Source organism: Eptesicus fuscus, chromosome 2 (assembly GCF_027574615.1).
Source record: "Eptesicus fuscus isolate TK198812 chromosome 2, DD_ASM_mEF_20220401, whole genome shotgun sequence".
Classification (NCBI taxonomy): Eukaryota; Metazoa; Chordata; class Mammalia; order Chiroptera; family Vespertilionidae; genus Eptesicus; species Eptesicus fuscus.
This window is the reverse complement of record NC_072474.1, coordinates 113796977-113818454: the sequence shown is the minus strand read 5'-3', so window position 1 is coordinate 113818454 and position 21478 is coordinate 113796977. Positions and strand designations below refer to the sequence as shown.

Below are 21478 nucleotides of genomic sequence, written 5' to 3'. Positions count from 1 at the left end.
CGGGGCCGCTTAGCGAAGAGGATGAGAAACGTGTAGCGTTCCTCCCAGCACCTAGCCCAGCGGAGCGGCCTTTCTGGCCTCTGAAGACTGGGCGCCTGAGCGGAAAGCTTTGCCGTTTGGATTGAGCTGGTGCTTCCAATGCCCCGTGTGAGCGCTTTACAGATAAATAGTGTTTGTTTCTTACACGACCGTCAGTGTCTTTGCTTCCTGGTGCTACACTAAGCTTTTTTGTGTTTATCTCTTTTTTTTTTTTTCTCCCCAGAAAAGTTCAAATGTCTGGGTGTTTTTTTTTAATATAATGGAAACAGAATGTGGCTTAGCTTTTAAAATCATTCACTGTAGAGAAAAACTTGAAGCTATAAAAGTTAATCAAATTTGGTAGTACACAAATTTCATCAAAACCTGAATTTTACAAGCTTTGAAACTTGGACTTTTTAAAAACGTTTGAAGAGTTTGTCTTCACCACCCTTCAGACGCACGCATTCCTTCAGTCCCGGGAGGGCGGGGTGCAGAGGGGCCTTGCCATTCCCCCAGCGTGCCCCCCTCCCCGCCTTCTGGCTGAAATGAACTTCTGAGTCATAACGGTGATAAGCAGGACTCAGGCCCCGTCTGTTTCAGTGCGTGTGAAACAGAAAGTGAGAGTCGTCGCCAGAACGCACTGACTTACGACGTGTTGATGGATCTTCGTGTTGAGGCCGTGAATGGTATTTTTAGTTTCCTAATGAAAACAAAGTGACTTCCGCTGTGAGCGCTCTCCTCGTTTTTATTAAAGTCTTTTCTTCCCTCTTTCCTCTTCTGCTCACACAGTCTACAAACACTGTTTGGGTCTGGGGTCCAGGCTTTCTTTTCTTACTCTAAGTTTTCAGTGGATGGATTTCCTGAGCAAAACCTTGCCACAAAGTATTTCACTTTCTGCGCACAAAAATTCGAGTCAATTAAACGTGTTTGATTAATTTATCACAAAGAGTGCCACCTTGAGTTAAAACAATCGTACTCTGTGGAAAGTTCTTTCTCTTCAAAAGAGGGTCCTTATTTCTAAGGGCAGAGCTCTGATTTTAATTAAATAAAGGGCATTTTATGCAATTTTTTCCCCTAAAGCTTAAGATTAATTTCTATGGTTACTTGGGATATAAATCTCTAGATTGCTTTAAAACAAAGATTTTTCTTCAGGAGAGAGTTGACAGCTCCCTTTAAGAGAAGCTATTACTTAATTTTACTTTCCTAAGTTTAAACACATAAAAATATTTGTAATGATACCCCAAAGGCATCATAAAAATGTAAAATAATTGTACTCTAAAATATCGAAAATTACAGGAAATAGACCTCATTTTAAAAAATGAACTGGGAGTCGTGGCCGGGGAACTGGGGTGTGACATACTTCAAAACTAGAATCTCTTGTCAGGAGACATTTTTTTAAAGCATAAAAAATTTTTCTGTTGCCAGTCATACAAACTTTAAAATATGTCCATTCTGTTAGAGTATTTCTTTATAGTTTTATGAACTTTAACATGTATTACTGGATGGATGGCTTAGGTCCCCTCTGAGAGACAAATTTCTGTCTCTGGAATTAAGTGGCATCACTTGGCTTGTGGATTAACTATGTCACAGTTGCCCTTCAGACTGGTTTTTCATGATTATTTTTAAAGTGCACACACAGCCGTTTTCTAAGCAGCTTTGAACAAGGGCAGCATAAATAGTTTCTAGTGTTTTACTTACCCAAAGTATATTTCCTCTTGCAGGAGATAATGTAACCGGTAAATTGTTTCCAGATAGATTAAAAGTTTGTCATATTTTAATAAATGTAGTGCAAAGTCTATTGTGGAGACACTTAAAGGGGGAAAACCCAACTTTTTAACTAAATGAGTTAATACTCATCCTCCTTCCTACTTCAGTTTTGTCATATCAGTTCTTTTGTTATTTTCATTTACTAACATTTAATTATGTCTTTGTAGTCAAACACCCTCATTTTATTAGGAAACGTGAAATCAGATTCATAAACTCTTCCGACCGAGGTCTTGAAGGAAATCATTTGGTCCGCAGCCTGCGCGCTGGGGAGACCCGGCTTGCTGGCTGTGGGAGACCCGCCTGCTGCAAGTGCTGTGCATGAAGTGAGTTTATATTTTGAGAGCAAAGTGGGGGGAATAAAACTACTTTCCCTCCTTCTTTCTAAGAGACAAGAAAATTAAGTTGAGTGCAGATATTGAAAGTGCTGTAAGCTGAAAGTAAACACTGATTATTGCAAATGTACATTTGGACCAATTTACTTTTATCTCTCAAGCGAAACATTTCCCACAGTTTTTGTGGGTTTTTATTTAAGTTTGGAAAACTTTGGGAGTTTGTGTGAAAGTATAAATAAGTTTGGGAAAGTCGTGATTAGACTTTGATAATAAACATGCAAAAGCAAATTGGGAGACTCTATTAAAGTCAGATGTAACATTTAATAATGTTTTCTCCAAAACTCATTTCCAGAGGGAAGAATGGGGATTTCTGTGGATCTGAAACAAAGGCTTGGGCTGAACTTGAAAATAAGGGTTCCATGTGAACTTCTCAACATGGGTGTTTGCTTTTCTAAAAGGACTTTTGTGATTGTCAGAGGCGTCCCCAAAATGCCCCTTTCCAATTATGGGCACAGAAAGTACATATATATTTATAGATTCCATTTGAAAAACAAAGTACTTACTTAGTTGCCAGGAAATTTTAAACTATTTTTTATAAAATAAGCATTCCATTTTAGCATAGAAAGAAATTATTTTGTAAAGAGGAAAAATGTTTTAGTTGGTTTAATTATTGAAACACACCACAATATAGAGAGTACAAATAAAATTTTAAAACCTTCATCTAAAATGTGCTTTGAATCTCATTGTTATAACATTAACGTCACAGTCGCACATTGGCATTACGTGTGGAAAGGTATTTGCCAGTTGTTACATATGGGCACTTGGGAAATAGCAGTCATGCCAGCTTTTAATCAGATACTGACTAATGCTACCGAGTTCCTAAGGAGTTCTTGAACATTGTCAAGTTTGAATCTCCTCTCCTCGGTATGCTACTACATTGTCCCTTAAAAGTGTGTGTGTGTTTAGGGGACAGTCAGTGTTACGTTTTGGTGACGCTTTTATGGCTTACAAATTGATATGTGATGTTAACCTGAAATTTGTTGCTGTGATAAGAATGGCAATTTTTGTGTGTGCCATGTTTTAAAGGCTTTACCTAATGATCTGAGAAACTGTTAAAGGGATTTAAATTGTATATACTGGTTTAACTTTTAAAGCTTTAAAAATGAGTTCTGAATATAAAATTCAAATGTAGGAGTTAAACATTTTTTGTGTCTTAGTAAAACAGTATAGTATCTTAAAAGTAGGATGAAAAGATAACTTTGATTCTCAAAGTCACGATCTGTAATATACAGCTCAGGATCTAACTGTTATTTTTCTGGTTATTTTACACACAGATTTTTCTCTGGCAAGTGTTATAATTAGGGACTAATTATGCTATTTTGAACACTTAACTAAAAATCAATTTTCATCAGACTAGTCTGTCCTCATTTTATAAAACTTAGCAGTTAGTAGTTTGCTACAGTTTCTTTAAATTTTAGAAACAACTAAATTTTATTTTTTTTCCAAGCAGAGAGGATGTTAGAATTTTTTGTAATTTATTTCTTGGAATAATATTTTCTGCCTTTTTTTTTTTTTTTTGGCATGTGTACGGAAGTTCTTTAAGTTTCATGCCTATTTACTCCAAAGAACAGCGTAATGAGGGAAAGGAATCTGAGTCCTGGAAGACGGGGAGTGATGAAACCAGGCCCGGGTCTTGCTTGGAACTTGAGCAGTGGTACTATTGGTCGAGGCCGGCATGCTCTGCACTTTCCTCCCACTCACTCAGAAAGACGGCTTCGGGGCAAGGCTCTGTATCCTGTTACCCAGCCGCTTTCTCAGAGCTTCATGATAAAACACACACTGGTTCCTGGGCTTTTGTTTTTACTAACAGAGAAAAACTATGTTTTAGGAGAGCAAAGCACTTAAACGTTGAGGGTTCAAATGTTATCACGTAGCGTTTTCTGTTGAGTGTAAATTATTGGCATCTATCAAGAAGTATGGAAGTTGAATGCATGTTCTCCCTTTGTACCACCCGCAGTTCATTTCACTCTTCTCTTTGCTGATGTGAAGCAGAAACTGGACAAGGTAACAGTTTTGATGATGAGATTAGAGGTAGCCAGGCTGACTGTCTCCTGGCTTTTAGAGACCCTTATAAGCTCGGGGCTTCCCCCTCCCCTTGTTTAGATATTACTTGCTCTTTTGAGTTTCAGATTACAGGAGCAATTGATCTGCATGACCTATCTTAAGAACTTTAACTTTGCAGTGGAAACTTAAACCAAATGTATATCCTCAGGAGACAAATCATCTTAAAACCAGGCTGTTGTCATTTTGATGTACTAGACTGTTCCCCCAGGAACAATGCGGTGGAGAGCCCCACCTAGTGGACAGGAGCTGCATGTGCTGCGGGGGGTAAATTGGGGGAACTAGTCTATGTTGACTAACTCTTGTCCTTGGTTTGCCATAGTGAGGCTTTCTGCTGTTCCAAGCTCAGTTTCTCCTCAGTGCTAGGACCCTAGGAGAAGGAGGTTATGAGCAGTTGTGCGATGGCAGTTTTGTTTGTGGTTTTCTCACTTCTGTAGGTGTAAGTGCTGGTCCTGGCCTTCTTCACAAACATTTTCTCCTTATAGATGATCTTATAATTCAAATAAAAAGATCATTTTTAAAAAATGCCACCCTAGCTGGTTTGGCTCAGTGGATAGAGCATTGGCCTGTGGACCAAAGGGTCCCGTGTTCGATTCCAGTCAAGGGCACATGCCTGGGTTGCGGACTCGATCCCCAGTGGGGGGCATGCGGGAGGCAACCGATTAGTGATTCTCTCTCATCATTGATGTTTCTCTCTCTCTCTCCCCCCTCCCTTCCTCTCTGAAATCAATAATAACATATTGAAAAAAGATATCAATTAAAAAATAAAATAATGTCAACAAGACAGCCTTTAGTCTTTGGAGATTTCATGTTTTTTAATAGATAGATAGATAGATAGATAGATAGATAGATAGATAAAATCATAGTAATAAGAGACTACATTTGGGTAGAATTTGTTTGTTGTCACAAACTTTATACTCTGCTAAGCTGTTCATCTTATGAGAGGAGAGGTTGATGCTAATTATTAACTGTGGATCATAGCTTGTTGTAGAGAGTGTGTGTCTTTCGTGTATAATGAAACATGTGCAAAAATGGTGTGAGAAAATTCTATACTTTAAAAAACCTTGAATACATCATAATCACTGGTTTTAGGTATAGCTGTTCCTTAATGTTTATTTTATAACTTGCTTGCTTCTGTGCATGAATCCGTGCACCAGCAGCTCTCTGCAGGGCCTGGCCGCTCGGTGCCCACTGCCCAGAGGCTCTCCGCGGCCCAGAGGCCCATCTGCACCCCGGCCTGGCCAGAGGCCCATCCGCGGCCGGGCGCACAACACTTGCCTCGTCGCTGCGGCGATGAAGCAAGCATTCCACCAGGCCGCTCACGCTGCCCGCTCTCAGCGGCTGCCCCCCCTCCCCCGCCAGGACTGGAGGACTCCAGCAGGCTGAGAGGCGGCCATCTTGTGGCCATGGGCGCTGCCATCTTTGTGATGGAGTGACAGTTAATTTGCATATTGCCCTTTTATTAGATAGGATGATAGATTCTTGATAAAATGTACCACTCATTCACAGACATTTGTTGAGCTAGGAAGCTTGCTGGGCTTTGGCAATCCAAAATGAACACGATATAGTTCTTTCTGGGCATACAATTTTTAAAAGTCTTTTAGCTCTTCACCACAAATGAGAGTGAACGCATTCCTAGGCTATGACATGTTCTATGGTGGAGTGTAAGTGTGTTTACTTGCTTAGTATTTACTGCCACGGATTGGAAGAATTTAGACGACATTTCACAAATGCTCTTGGAGAAGCTGGTGAATGAAATGGTGGCTCGTTTTCACGCGTTTGGTGTGTGGGAAGTGGTAGGAGGCTGTGTGATAACTCTCCTTGGGTTTGGTTCCCAGCTCAGGTTCCCAGCTCAGGTTTAACCTCTGAGCCCAGGCTTGGAGGCACAGAGTGAAGAACTTAAGAGTCTGTTTTGGAGTACGGACCGTGGCTTTTCAACTTGCTAACCGTATGGCCTGGCGCAAGCTACGTAGGGGCTCTGTGCCTCAGTTGCCTGAACTGTTTTCTCGTTTATTATGAGAATAAAAGAGATCATCTATCCAATGGGCTTGATGCAGTGCCTGGCACATAGTGAGCACGACATGTTGTCGAGGGTAAGGGTGGCTCTGCCTGCCGTAAGGCAGGTGTGGTTGTCACCATGCACCGGTCTTTCCTCAACACCTGCCCCACCCCACCCCCCAGCCCCTGTGCAGACAGACTCCACGGCAGGAGGGCCAGCAGCTCTCTCCCATGCCGGGCTGGCAGCACTTCCTCCCACACATGACATTTACAGAAGGGGGTTCCCTCTGCTTTTACAGAAGGGGGTTCCCTCTGCGTTTGTGTACTTGCTTATTGAATCACATTTGTGATATGAGGTTCCTACCCTGGGCCCCAGACAGCCCAGAGCCTCGCAAGCCCGTAGTGGGAGGCGGGAGGTTTTGTATCTGTGGGAAATCCATTTGCTTAAGGGAAGAGCTCAGATACGCAGCTTCTGTCAGAGTTTCAAAGGCCTCTGTGCCCCCCAAAAGGTCACTTCAGATGTTCATGATTCTTTCTGGAAGGCCACTCAAGAGGTTAGAAACATAACCCCTCCTAGAAAATGAAACGCCGATTTGCATCGTACACTCTGTTTTAGATGAGACATAAATCATTTTGAGGATATAGTTGAGATTTTAATTTGAAGGACTCAAATATACATAAATGGAATGTTTTTCCCTCTTCCTCCTCTTGTCCCGTTCTGAAGAATCATGAGAGCAAGGAAAAGTGAGGCATGGAGGCTCCGGAGTAGACCCTGTTCCAGTTCAGCTCCCCTTACTAGCGAGACCTCGCGCCAGCAACTGGGCCCCCACCCGTAAGGAGACTGACGGTGCCCGCCTCACAGGGTCATAAGGACGCGACGCGGAGTCGTCACGCAAAGGCCTCTCGCTCTTCTTGGCGTGTAGTCAGTGCTGTGTGAACGCTGCTCTCGCTTTTGTTGCATATGTACCCCACGGCATTTATATGTACAAGTTAGCTGCCTGCTATCGCTTGTTTTTTATTGTCTAGTTCACCTACACCTTCTTGACGTGTGAACAGTCATAAGCATTTCTAATTTTTTATGACCAGACCTACTAAGGTTCTACACCTGAATTGTCGTAAGTCAGAAAACCTTAATCAATGAGGATCCCAGGCACGCGGATCTCACTCCTGCTGGGAGTTTGGGGAAGCACCAGAGGAGGGGGCAGAAAGCAGTGAGGGGGTGTGGTCACAGGAGCTGGAAGTCGATGCAGCAGAGCCAGTTACCTGGGATTTCCGAGTAAAGACCCTCTTATCTGACCTGTGCCGCGCAGTGAGGACTGAGGCCCAGGGCAGTGGCTCTGCGGTCCTGGAGCTGATACCCACCGTGGGCAGCACGTTTCGCTTCTCCCTGGGCCTCAGCTTCCTTCCCTCTCAGGGGGGTGAGAACGGTGCCTCCCGCACAGGGTTGTTGTGAGGGTTAAATTAGCTAAATGTATGTAAAGCTCCTAGAATAGTGCCTGGCACAGAGTGAGTACCCAATAAACATCAACGCCCTGGCCGTGTGGCTCAGTTGGTTGGGCGTCGTCCCATGTACTGAGAGGTTGCCGGTCAGGGCACGTGCCCAGGTTGCCCTCAGTTTCCGGTGTGTTTAGTGGCAGAAGGACAGAGTGGCAGATGACAGGAAACCAGGGGGGAGTGAGCACAATGAGCACAGTTTAGCAGCAGAATGGAAGAAATGAGTTGAGTTGATGTTAAGTCACCTTGGCTCAGTGACATGCCAGTGGGCGTGCTCGAAGGCGACATCCCTGGAGGCCGAGGCCAGAACCAGGGAGGCCGCAGTTCTGCTCGCCCCTGCACCTCCTCCGGGAGCACAGGACAGCGAGTCCCTTCTCGGGCGTTTTTGATTTTCGAGCTCCAAAATTGCTGCCTTCAGAGGAGAATGGAGAACTCGTGAGGGGACAGGATGTTTGGGTGGAGAGGAGAGAAGATGCAGGTGGCGGACAGCGGCTGGTCTCCGCGGTGTGCTCAGGAGACGCAGGGTCCGGAGCGGGAAGTTTGATCGGGTTAAAGTGTGAGCGTGGCCGCAGTGACATGGACAGAGGGGCAGGGTCCGGAGTGGGAAGTTTGATTGGGTTAAAGCGTGAGCATGGCCGCAGTGATATGGACAGAGGGGCAGGGTCCGGAGCGGGAAGTTTGATCGGGTTAAAGCGTGAGCGTGGCCGCAGTGACATGGACAGAGGGGCAGGGTCCGGAGCGGGAAGTTTGATCGGGTTAAAGCGTGAGCGTGGCCGCAGTGACATGGACAGAGGGGCAGGGTCCGGAGCGAGAAGTTTGATCGGGTAGAAGTGTGAGCGTGGCCGCAGTGACATGGACAGAGGGGCAGGGTCCGGAGCGGGAAGTTTGATCGGGTTAAAGTGTGAGCGTGGCCGCAGTGACATGGACAGAGGGGCAGGGTCCGGAGCGGGAAGTTTGATCGGGTTAAAGCGTGAGCGTGGCCGCAGTGACATGGACAGAGGGGCAGGGTCCGGAGCGAGAAGTTTGATCGGGTAGAAGTGTGAGCGTGGCCGCAGTGACATGGACAGAGGGGCAGGGTCCGGAGCGGGAAGTTTGATCGGGTAGAAGCGTGAGCGTGGCCGCAGTGACATGGACAGAGGGGCAGTGTCCGGAGCGAGAAGTTTGATCGGGTTGAAGTGTGAGCGTGGCCGCAGTGACATGGACAGAGGGGCAGTGTCCGGAGCGGGAAGTTTGATCGGGTTAAAGTGTGAGCGTGGCCGCAGTGACATGGACAGAGGGGCAGGGTCCGGAGCGGGAAGTTTGATCGGGTTAAAGCGTGAGCGTGGCCGCAGTGGCATGGACAGAGGGGCAGTGTCCGGAGCGGGAAGTTTGATCGGGTTAAAGCGTGAGCGTGGCCGCAGTGACATGGACAGAGGGGCAGGGTCCGGAGCGGGAAGTTTGATCGGGTTAAAGCGTGAGTGTGGCCGCAGTGACATGGACAGAGGGGCAGGGTCCGGAGCGGGGAGTTTGATCGGGTTGAAGTGTGAGCGTGGCCGCAGTGACATGGACAGAGGGGCAGTGTCCGGAGCGGGAAGTTTGATCGGGTTGAAGTGAGAGCGTGGCCGCAGTGACATGGACAGAGGGGCAGGGTCCGGAGCGGGGAGTTTGATCGGGTTAAAGCGTGAGCGTGGCCGCAGTGGCATGGACAGAGGGGCAGTGTCCGGAGCGGGAAGTTTGATCGGGTTAAAGCGTGAGCGTGGCCGCAGTGACATGGACAGAGGGGCAGGGTCCGGAGCGAGAAGTTTGATCGGGTTAAAGCGTGAGCGTGGCCGCAGTGGCATGGACAGAGGGGCAGTGTCCGGAGCGGGAAGTTTGATCGGGTTAAAGCGTGAGCGTGGCCGCAGTGACATGGACAGAGGGGCAGGGTCCGGAGCGGGAAGTTTGATCGGGTTAAAGCGTGAGCGTGGCCGCAGTGACATGGACAGAGGGGCAGGGTCCGGAGCGGGGAGTTTGATCGGGTTGAAGTGTGAGCGTGGCCGCAGTGACATGGACAGAGGGGCAGTGTCCGGAGCGGGAAGTTTGATCGGGTTGAAGTGAGAGCGTGGCCGCAGTGACATGGACAGAGGGGCAGGGTCCGGAGCGGGGAGTTTGATCGGGTTGAAGCGTGAGCGTGGCCGCAGTGACATGGACAGAGGGGCAGTGTCCGGAGCGGGAAGTTTGATCGGGTTAAAGCGTGAGCGTGGCCGCAGTGACATGGACAGAGGGGCAGGGTCCGGAGCGGGAAGTTTGATCGGGTTGAAGTGTGAGCGTGGCCCTGGTGACATGGACAGAGAGGCAGGGTCCGGAGCGGGGAGTTTGATCGGGTTGAAGTGTGAGCGTGGCCGCAGTGGCTGTACAGAGGGGCAGGGTCCGGAGCGGGAAGTTTGATCGGGTTGAAGTGTGAGCGTGGCCGCAGTGACATGGACAGAGGGGCAGGGTCCGGAGCGGGGAGTTTGATCGGGTTGAAGTGTGAGCGTGGCCGCAGTGACATGGACAGAGGGGCAGGGTCCGGAGCGGGAGGTTTGATCGGGTTGAAGTGTGAGCGTGGCCGCAGTGACTGTCAGAGGGACTGGGGCCAGGAGTGCGGAGGACGCTGAGAAGGACAGGCTTGCTGTTGGAGGTGGGGCCTAGACCTGTTTAAAACGGAGGCGGCCTGGTCACGGGTCACTCGCACCGTGGGGCGCGGCGCGGCTTTGAAAAGTAAGACGTGAGCTCTTTCATTGTGTCATCAGCACAAAGGACATAAGATTCTACTTTTCTCCAATTTCTGAATTTCTTAAAAGGGGACGGGGCTGAATAGGAAGGAGCAACCTTTTCAGGTTGTTAGAAAGTCGGTTGCTAATGTGGGAAATGAGACCTCGGAGTTCATCGCAGCTGGAGTTAGCCCTGTCCCCTCTGTCCAGCCGCCCCTGCCGGTGGCCAGGGCTCTGAAGCTGGCCCAGAAGAAAGGGGGGCTAGGAAAGCCGTCTCCACTGCACGGTTCCCTGTCTCTCTCCTAAAAGCACAGGCTCCGTTCTGGAAGCTGCAGTCCCGGAGCGTTGACATGGTTCTCAGCGGGCGCTTACCACCGCTTACTCAGCTCCAGTTGTGTTTCTGAGATCCACACTGCCTGTCTTTTTCCTAATGAAGTTTCCAGCCGATGGGCTAGAACATACGTTCAGCGAACACATATAACACTATGTATACACATGTGTGTATGACACGCATACACTCAACTAGCAGACACAGCATGCTTCAGGAAAGCTCTAGAGAAAGTGGGAAGGGAACGCAGGAGGCCAGGCTTAAACCTTCTTGGGCCAAACACATCCGCATAGAGGTTTGGCCGAGGAGAAAGGCCTTCCGGGCAGAGGAGGCCGGTGCCCTCTGCAGAGGCAGAAAGAGGCGGCTCCGCGGAGGCGTGTGGGAGGGTGTGGGTGAGGAGCGGTCGGTGCCAGCTCCTTTGGCGGAGGTTTAGCAAGGTGAGTGGACAGGCGCAGCCGACCAGTTTAACTTGGGGGGTGAGAAGAGGGAAAGACGGGCCTAAAACGGGAGATTTTCTAACGTGGGGAATGGAGAGAGCGCTCTTCCTCGCTTGGGGGACCAGGACAGGAGGGACAGCTAGGAAGCCAGGAGGGATGGAGAGGGAGCGGTCGGATCATTAGCGCTTCTGGACTGGTTGCTTCTGAGCCCCAGTGGGACCTGCAGGGATGGGGGGACCCACTCACCTGGACCATGCGGGAGAGGCAGGGGCTGGGTGGGCATTTTCTGCAGATAGCAGGCAAAGCTGTGGAGGGGAGTGAGTTGTTCAGCAGGAATGTGTGAGGGCTGACAGTAAGTCTCAGAGGCTGGGGAAGGGGTGGGGGCGGTGAGTGAAGGTGAAGGAAAGTTGTCAGGGTTTGAGAAGAGGACCTGGAGGGAGTGGGGTCCTGGGAGCCCAAGGAGGGCAGCGGTGGAACTTGCATGGGACTGGGAGGAGGTGGCCAGGGCTCCCACTAGGACTGTCACCCTACAGCGCCCGCACCATTGACGGGTGGCATCGTGCAGGAGGGACAGAGGGAGGAGGGAGAGGCCGTAGCACTGAGCACGAAATCAGGGCTGGAGTGAAGGCGAGCAGGCAGGAGCGGTTCACCTCTGTGAGCCCAGCAGGCTGGCACCGGGGGACGTCTGGGGCGGTGCCAGGCTTTTTGCGGGTGACGAGCCGCTGGGAGCTTCTCTAACAGGGACCGGACTCCGACACCCCACTGCGACTTCAGCAGGTCGCCGCGCCCCAAGAGGTGCGCTGGTCCTGGACTTGTAGCTGGAAGTGGTCTTGATGCATTTTTCAATGATGCTGAAGGGGGTGGGTTCGGGATTTGGTTAGTGGGCCTCCCAATCAGTCTGGGGAACGTGATCCTTGTGAAAAACCATTTCAGCTTATCAGTAGTTGGCAAACATTTCTCCGGCAGTGGTGGTGCTGGCTGTGCCTGTGGCTGCTTACTCAGCTGAACGGCAAGCTGTGTCCACTGCCGGAATGAAGAAATAATGATGTTGTGCTTCAGGGGCCTTTTTACAATGTGCCAGAGGGACCTACTGGAGTCTCTTTAATCTTGAACAATGGCCGTTTCTTGCAGAGGCAAATTATGCAAATCGGTACTTAGTGTTTCATCATCAATCAGGTCTTTGTTGGGAGTGCAGCGAGTGCAGCGAGTGCCAGCGGAACAGAGCGCCTCCTCCTGGGGGCGGGCGCTGGCAGCCCCCGCGAGGGACACTTGTGACCGCTGTGAGCTCTGCAGCTCGTGTCCTCGGAGAAGAGCCCTGCCCTTTTGTACCAGGGATGATTTTTTACAGTTTATCTTCCTTTCGGTAATTTACAAAACACCCATGAAGGAGCAGCTAGCAGGACTGATCTGTGGGTGACATAAAGCCGGGCCACGCCCGCCGGGGGACGGATGGAGCCGTGCCCCCGCCCCCGTGGTGCCAGCCCTCTCCGTCTCTCCAAGTGCACGTGTGTATTCTGAACAGTGTCATTCCGGCTCCGGCCTGGCACAACAGTTAACCTCTCACCGTCCCTGAGTCTAGAGAAGAACAAAGAACCTGAGAACTTTAAAAGCCCTTGGGAAAAATGGTGAGACTTTTGAGTTCCCGTTACTGCTGCAGCTGAAATGCTTGTGCTGCCATCTCGTGGTTCATGTAAAGTGTATAGCGGGCTTCCTGTTGGGAGTCCTTCTTCCCTGCTATTAATCCCTTCCCTGCCAGGAAGCGCCTGGAAGAGCAGTTCAGTTCAGAGCTTAAATTCTTATATACAGTGCGCAGCTTATGTCACCTTTCAGAACCAGGCGGTGACGTGCAGGGGGTCCTCACCCTGGCCTGCAAGAGGCAGAGGAGGCCTCCCGGAGGCTGGCTGTCGCCTGAGCCGCCTGGCCAGTGGGTCAGAGGACTAGGAATGGGAGGGGGAGGCTCTGCGTGTGGGGAAGTCCGCAGGGGACAGTCGCAGAGGGCCTGGGCTTGAGGAATTGGACTCGATCCTGTGGGTCCATGTGCACTTAGGGGAGTCCTTGGAAGATTGACCTTTTTGTTTAAAAAAGCTCTCAGTCTGATTGCAAAGATTGAACACACTAATCATAGAAAACTTTTGAAGTACAAAGAGGTGTTAAGAATAAAGCAAAGTTGCCGAAACCAGTTTGGCTCAGTGGATAGAGCGTCGGCCTGCGGACTGAAAGGTCCCGGGTTCGATTCCGGTCAAGGGCATGTACATTGGTTGCAGGCACACCCCCAGTGGGAGGTGTGCAGGAGGCAGCTGATCGATGTTTCTCTAGCTCTCTATCCCTCTCCCTTGCTCTCTGTAAAAAATCAATACAATATATATATTTAAAAAAAGAATAAAGCAAAGTCTCCAAATCTTGCCACCCAGAAACCATCGGTGTTTTGATGAGCAGCCTTAGAGTCCTCTCTGTGCGTGTAAGCCGCGTAGGTGCGCGTTTCATGTATTTTCTGTCGACGGACTTGGGGCAGCCGTGGTTCCCCCTCTCGGCAGCGTGCCCTGTCCGTAGCCCTGGGTGAGGCCCGTCAGCAGCTCAGGGTGGGCTGCTGGGGTTTTGTTGGGTCTCCCCTCGTTAAAGGCCTTGATGCGTAAGGACAGGTCATGCGCAGCTTTTCCCTCAAGCACATCCGCTGTAGGGACCACACCGCTGCCGCTTCATAATCAGCTGCTTTTACGGTGGGTGGGTCTTGTGGAAAATTGCCGTGTCTGGCTGATTTGGGGACTTAGCCTTACTACAATACAGCCGCTTAAAAGTGGACTCCGTTTATCTTCGGAGAAAGAGAGGGTGGGTCCGCCGAATAGCTGGAGTGTTAGGACGGAGTTTAGACAAACCGGTGGGTGAGCAGCCGCTTTCGGGAGAGGCTGGGCGAGCAGACCCTGAGCGTGGCTGCCGCTCCGTGCTGTCCCGCAGCTGTAGCGGGCCTTTCCGTGGGCAGAGCACCTCAGCGCGGGGACCTCTGACCTCAGCGGGTGCTGGCCACACTCCTGGCAAAGCATCCCTCAGAGAACTGCCAGGCTCGGGGGGAGGGGGGGGCGTGGGGGCGTGGGGGCATCTTGCGTGGGTAGATGTGTCTCCTGCTTGTTTTGAGCCATTTTTACGAACTGTGTTGCCTCGGTGCCTTCCCATCGGTAATGTGGGTCATAGTGGACTCTGTCTCATTCGATCGTTTCAGGAAGCAAATGAGGTCAGGGATGCCGAGCATTTAGCCCGGTGCCCGCCACATAGTATGCACTCAATAAAAGCTGCCTTTTAACTTGTGCTACTGCTGTCTGTGAGAAATCATGTTTACAGCCCTCCCTTTGTAGCGGAGCCCAAGGATATTAAGCGGCTTGCTCAGAATTCCAGTTGGCAAAGCCTGAGAGTTAGAAGAGCTATAAAACACCCCTTTCTTCCCAGCCCAACTTTGGAACCACCTGAAAGAGAAATACAGGAGTCAGAACACAAAAAGCCAAGTTCGCTTTGTGGCCAGATGTGGGTGGAGCCTGCACTTGAAGAGCCCCCTCTGCAGGCTGGCCGCCGAGCACGCCCCCTCCTCTAAGTCATAAGCCAGAGTGCTTTTGCCGCCCTCCGCCCTCCACCCTCCGCCCTCCACCCTCCGCCCTCTGAGAAGGGTGAGGGTTGGGAGAGGCCTGGAGCCTCGTCAGCTGAAGTCCTCCCACCCGAAGCCTGAGGACAGCAGAAGGCGGCCAAACGAGATCAGAGCCACAGAATCCGGCAGCTCCCCGTGTTCCTACCAGCGCCCCCTGTCTGCCCTGCTCCACGCAAGCCCCACACACCGCCTTTCGCCCCAGCCTGCTCTGCCCCGTCCTGAGACGCAGAGAGGAGCTCAGGTGTGGGGAGCAGCACCCCTCCTGGAAGTTGCCTTCGTGGCCCCTCCAGCCCTATGGGCAGTGTTTGTTGATTGACACTCGGGAGCACTGGTCACCTTGGCCAGTCTCTCCCGCCTCCGTCTCCTTGCTCAGACTCGAGGGCCTCGCAACATCCCGTGGCCGTCAGTTCCAAGCCTCCTGGGGAGCACACCACAGGCCAGCAGCCGCCTCGGAGCAGCAGCCTCCCGCCGGGGCCGCGTCCTCTCGGGCAGGCACGTCTCACTGGGCCACAGGAGGACTTGGACACGAGCACGTGTGTGGGGACACGAGCCTCTGGCGCAGTCTTCCTCTGTCCACGCAGTGAGACACATTTTAAGCCCATGCACACAGACGTTCTCACCTGGAGCCCTGCTCATCCTTCCTGAAGACAAACCTCAAACTGAAGCGAACCATGAGCAGTTTCCTTAGCCTTGGCGGTACAATACGGGATAAGTAACGTCGCCTTTGCGGCGTAGGCCTGCCATCCCTCCCAGTTCCGCCCTCACTAGCCTCGTGACCTGTGTTGGCCTCAGTTTCCATGCTAATTACAAGGGAATGGGGGTGATGTTGATTCATCCGGATGTTGTGGGGAGTAACTGACAGAGCGAATGTCGAGCAGTTCAGGCCTGGCACACACGTGGCTGGTGCGCAGCTGACAGCCCCGGTCCGGGATCCCGAGTGCAGTGCACTGTTGATCCAGATGTGAGGGGAGAGCGCAGCCGGATGTTGCTCGCTCACTGCTGCTCCCAGTCCCCGGCCGTCCCCTGTGAGCCCTGGGCCGAAAACTAGTCGTGACCGACCAGGAACCTGCGCTTCCATCTGTGCCCGACACTCGGGTGCCTGGGTTCCCTCCGGGCTTCACCCCTGCGTCCCCGAACAGATGACTGGCCCTCGCTCCGACGCACCCTCTCACCTGTACAGCGGTGAGACGGCGGGCTGCCTCGGGGGCTGCTGTGCACGCGGAGCTCGGGGGAGCTGACTGCTTCACAGCAAACTCGCCGAGAAGCCGCTGCCGATGGGGGAAGTGGCCGGGAGGCTGTTGAGAGGAGCGTCAGGCGGAGAATCCCAGCTTAGAACGGAAGCAGCCGGGAGTGGGGTGGGTCTGGTTGTTGGCTCAGGTGTGGTTACTGCTGTTTTGGCAGCGGAAAATCTGCACTTCAGAATGACTAAGAAGGTTAAGAGAAGAAAGTGCTTTAGGGGGAGAGTTTTCAAAATAATATTCTAAGGACATTTTCATATGCACTGCAGGGGACAGGGGATAGGCCCCGTGCCCGTCTCCGGCAGCGGTGGACGAGGGCTGATCCCGGCTCATCCGCCCCCTCCCCCGCCTCCCGTGTAATTTTGAAGCAACCCCAGGGATGTCGTTTTATTTGTAAATTTTTCAGCACATATCCTTAAAAGATAAGGATTTTAAAAACAAAAATATTAAAACCATCATAACACGTAATACTGTTATCGTACCTGAATAAAAACTCACTGTAATTACTTGACATCATTAAATGTTAAGTGGGAGGTTTTCAAACCGGTTGAATAGTAATTACACAGCAGGCACTAAAGTGACTTCAGTGTCCAATGACACGACACAGCAGCGTGTCCGTCAGTGTATTGGGAGCCCCTGGAGCTCAGTGTCAGGAGGGTCCCACTTCTGCTCTCGCTGATTCCGCCTCGCGGGCCGTGAGGAAGGTATTGCCACGGTTGTCAGAATTAGATGAATATCCACTGGAAGTGGCTGGTGTGGAGCAGACAGTAGCTAGTACTGCCTTCCTTTCTCTCAGCTGCAGCTCAGTTCTTGCTTTAAATCACGGTGCATGTTGGAAATGAAGGATTCTGTCTTCAGCCACATCTGTCCTCTCCAATAGACACTTAATACAGTGTGGCGTGTGGTCAGGACGCAGCTCCCGCTATAAAACCCTTCCCCGGGGAAGTGCTCGACGGGAACAGATCCTCTCTCTGCAGCTCGTCAGCACGCACCTTGTCAGCGCTTTTGCCTGCGATGCTCACCTGCACGCCCCTCACTGACATGCGAGGAGGATTGTTTGCACAGAGCCAGTGTGTGCTGCTTCGTCTGTTTGTGCACAGTTATCCGGGTGCCACCTCGTGATAGCTTTGCTACTTCTTGATTCAACTCGTAAGTCAGGAGTCATCAGATCTTGAAGCCTTTTTCTGTCCCCCCTCCTCTCCTTTCCCCCATCCAACCTGTAGGTACTACGGTGATTAATCAGTGAGAGAACTTAATGGAAGTCTCGTGGGGGTTGTAGATAAATACTTCTATCACATGGAAAGTGCTGGCAGGTGTCTACAAAATACTAAGGGAGGTGTTAGGGAAGGCCTCATGGAGGAGGTGGCATTTGAGCGGAACCTGAAGGATGTGCTGGGTTCTGGGGTGGCATGGGGTTGCATCAAGGAAGAAGGCTGTTCCAGGCAGAGAAAGAGCACTCGCAAAGGCACAGAGCTGTGAGAACGGCGCGCCCACACTGCCCGTCTGTGAAATGCCCCGCTCGTGGCTCAGCCCCCAAAGCACTCGCGACTCTAGCCCTTGCGTCTTCTCACCTACCTGGCCCCACAGGCCTTGCCCAGTGACCCCTTCCTCCCTCCTAGGAGCCCTGTCCCTGTCACGCAGTGATATCAAGACCAGGAAACTGGCACTGGTTTTAGATTTTTTTTTAATATATTTTATTGATTTTTCACAGAGAGGAAGAGAGAGGGATAGAGAGTTAGAAACATCGATGATAGAGAAACATCGATCAGCTGCCTCTTGCACAACCCCTACTGGGGATGTGCCCGCAACCAAGGTACATGCCCTTGACCGGAATCGAACCTGGGACCTTTCAGTCCGCAGGCTGACGCTCTATCCACTGAGCCAAACCGGTTTCGGCGGCACTGGCCTTAGATTTTAATGGGGCAGATGTGCTTCCATTTTACTCTGATGTTCTTGTCCAACTTGAAATGATGGCCTTTCTCCTTTAAAAGTAAGAGTTATTCTCTGTAGGTACACACACGTAAGAACTCTTTTCAGAATTAGCTCTGTTTGTGGAAATACTCACCATCCAAAGCAGGCACTATGCAACCTCTCTAAAACTTTGAACACATCCGGGCATATCACAATTGTGTGGAACACCCGTATAATAAGCTGTTTGGGCAGTTTATTCTCAAAAGACAGGGCTTAAGCACAACAGTAACCAGATGAGAGATTGGCCAGGAGTTTTCACAGAGATGGTGGTGGTCACGTGGTTAAACTGTCAGATGGTTCCTCAAGACAATGACCCTATCCTGGGATACTGTTTGGGGGTTTATGTTGTCTATTTAGGTAAATCAAATGCCTATTGGGATTTTTTCCTTGTTATTGATGTGTTGCGATTTGTGCGTGTGTTTATTTTAGGAAGCTGATAAAATTTCAGGGTTGTCAAATACCTATAGAAATCTCAGTACTCATTTATTTCTTTGTATCCTTGGCATTTGAAATATTAGCTTATACATTGTGCTCATGTTAAATATTGAGTTAAATTGATGATATTGTAATTATTTAATACCTCTTAAGTTACCAAGAATTCCATTTAATCCTGAATAAGCTTAACTCCATTTTAATACATTCATTTTGTAGACATTTGCCATGGCAGAGCAAAAGAAATGGGGATCAATATGTTATACTTTAAGTGAAACCTCTTGCAGTTATGTTTTTGAGATGCTCCTGGGGCCGCCTGGTTCCTGGCACACACACAACCCCCCACACCAGTCCCCCTGGGAGACTAGACCTAGCTAAAGATGGTGGTGGCAGCTGGGCTAGCCTGTGTGGTAGATTCCTTTTAAAACTTTCCTTGGACCTTTTAAAGCTTTTTATGGAAAACTTTTTGACTCCTAAAAATCCTGTTTTGGATATTAAGGCCCTAAGTAGGTGTGCTATGAACTGAATGTGTGTGTCCCCAAAATTCTCATGTTGGAGCACTAACCCCCAACGTGATGGTATTTGAAGATGGGGCCTTTGGAGGTGATTAGTTCATGGGGTGGAGCCCCACGAATGGGATTGGTGCCCTTTCAGAAGAGCCGTGAGAGGGGATATCTCTCTTCACCATGTCCGGGTGCAGCAAGAAGGCAGCATGCGCAAACCAGGAGGGGCCGTCACCAGACACTGAATCCGCCTGCACCTTGATCGTGGCCTTCCAGCCCCTAGAGCTGTAGGAATGAATGTCTGTTGTGTACGCCCCCAGCCTATAGTGTTTTGTTACAGCAGCCCAGGCTGACTTAGACAAGGTGTATTAGAGTTCCATTGCTGCTATAACAAATTACTACAAACTCAGTGGTTTAGAGCAACACACATTTATTATCTTCCTTCCTCGTTTTACTTTGTTTTTTTATTCATAGCTCCGTGCACAGTACTTGACACATGGTAGGTGCTTTAGAGTCGGTTTTTAAGATGCTGGAAACTGGCTGTCACAAATGGAATCCTGTTCGCTGTGTGTTCTCTGTTCATCCTGGTGGGGCCGGGGGGGGGGGGGGGGCGGGAGGGAGACGGGGCCGGCTGTGCAGCGATAAACCGTGGCCCTGAACCTTGTAACTGCTTGGCAAGGGCCCTTTTCTAAATGGGAGAGCTCTGCCTTAGGGTCCACTTCAGATACAGACAGAAAGCGGGGAATTGGCCCTCACTGGGCATATGCTGTGTGTATACAGACATGCATTATCCCGTGTAACCTCCAAGTTCCCTAGAGACCATTTCTCCAGAATGTCATAGACCACAACAGTCACAGGAAGAAGGCCAGGAATGTCAGTGATTATACACGAGTCTAAAACCAGAGTTGTCCAGTTTGTAGTTTCAAAATCTTTCTACAATCGGCATTCCACTCGATGTGAACATTACATGTGATTATAACATCTATCTAGCTATATAAACATTTTGTTTTGTGCGTTTTTTTAGATTTCACACATTGGCAAACTGAGAGATTTTCTTCTGGAACACAGGAAAGACTATATCAATGCTCACAGGTGAGTGCGTACTTGTTAGCGTGGCTTTGCTATGTTCTGTTCCATACCGGTAGCCTCTCCTTTTACGTGGGGACTCCGAGTCGGAATGGGGAGATCAGTTTGCAGGGCTCCCACCGAGCACCGGCTCCTCAGCGTCCCGCCACCCCCACAGCAACATGTCCTGTTCGGATGGCCCAGGTGGTGGTGCCGCTGTGTGCACCTCGCTGCTGGGCACTCAGACGAGGGACAGAGCGTCTCACTCAGTAAGAAGGTGAAAATGCCGTGGAGATGAGTGCTTGCGGGGGGTGTGGTTAGGTTGTTTTTAAAAGATAAAGCATTTTGATGGAAGCCTCTAGATCAATGGTTCTCAACCTTTCTAATGCCGCGACCCTTTAATACAGTTCCTCATGTTGTGGTGACGCCCAATCATAAAATTATTTTCGTTGCTACTTCATAACTGTAATTTTGCTACTGTTAATGAATCGTAATGTAAATATGTGTTTTCCGATGGTCTTGGGCTCTACGGCAGCGGTTCTCAACCTGTGGGTCGCCTAAGACCATCGGAAAACAGATATTTACGATTCCTAACAGTGATACAAGGGCATTGGCCCAGACCCCTTCCTCTCCCAGGCCGGAGAGAGGGAAGGCAGGGGGAATGTTCTGTGTGAGCTCTTCCAGAGAAAACCATACACCTCGGCTGAATTCTAAATAACCCTCGCCACTTTGTCTACTGAAACAGACAACGTTATACATTTAAGTGTATTTCATTTGAATAATTAAAAATATTCTAAAGTTATTACCCTAATGCCTAGTACCAAGAAGATGGTATTTTTAAGTTCTTAGTTCAAATAGTTGATCAACACTAGATGGCAGTGTAAACTGTTTCTAAAGGTGTGTTTGAATATCAAGTACTAATCCCATGGTCCATAAAATGGAAGCTACAGTTATTTTGGGAAACTTAACCACACTGTGTAACCCTTCCGTGTCCCGCTCCTCCATGGGAATCCATCGTTAACTTCCCTTGGCCGGGAAAAGGCCTCCGGCTGTGTGAAGGCTTTAAACGATGGTTAGTTCAAGCCACCTCCTCATCAGCCTGTCACCCAGTGTCTTCCTCTCAGCAGGCTCAGCCTCTGCAGCCTGTGGCCTCAGCCAGCCCACTGCCTGTGTTTGAACAGCCCGGGAGCTAAGAATAGTTTTCATGTTCTTAATGGCGAGGGAGGAACAATAAACTTCACCACATATGAACATTCTGTGAAGTTCTGATTTCATGTCCGTTAATAGCATGTATCAGAGCAGCACCATGCCCACTCGTTCGTGCATTTCTGTGATGGCTGTGGCAGACACGCGGCCCTCAGTGTAATGTATTTCTGTCGGACCCTTTCAGAAAACGTCTGCGGAGCCCTGCTCGAAATACTCAGGGTGATGC

The 21478-nt window shown here is 49.9% G+C and overlaps 1 protein-coding gene across 1 annotated transcript in view; it reads left to right on the top strand.

Annotated features, from left to right (window-relative positions):
- The window catches only part of STX18 (syntaxin 18), an 84751-nt gene that overhangs the window by 44715 nt on the left and 18558 nt on the right, over positions 1 to 21478 (top strand). Inside the window, exon 2 of the mRNA XM_008150883.3 lies at positions 20006 to 20073. Coding sequence (XP_008149105.2) covers positions 20006 to 20073 — 68 coding nt within the window. The remainder of the gene's footprint in view (positions 1 to 20005; positions 20074 to 21478) is intronic.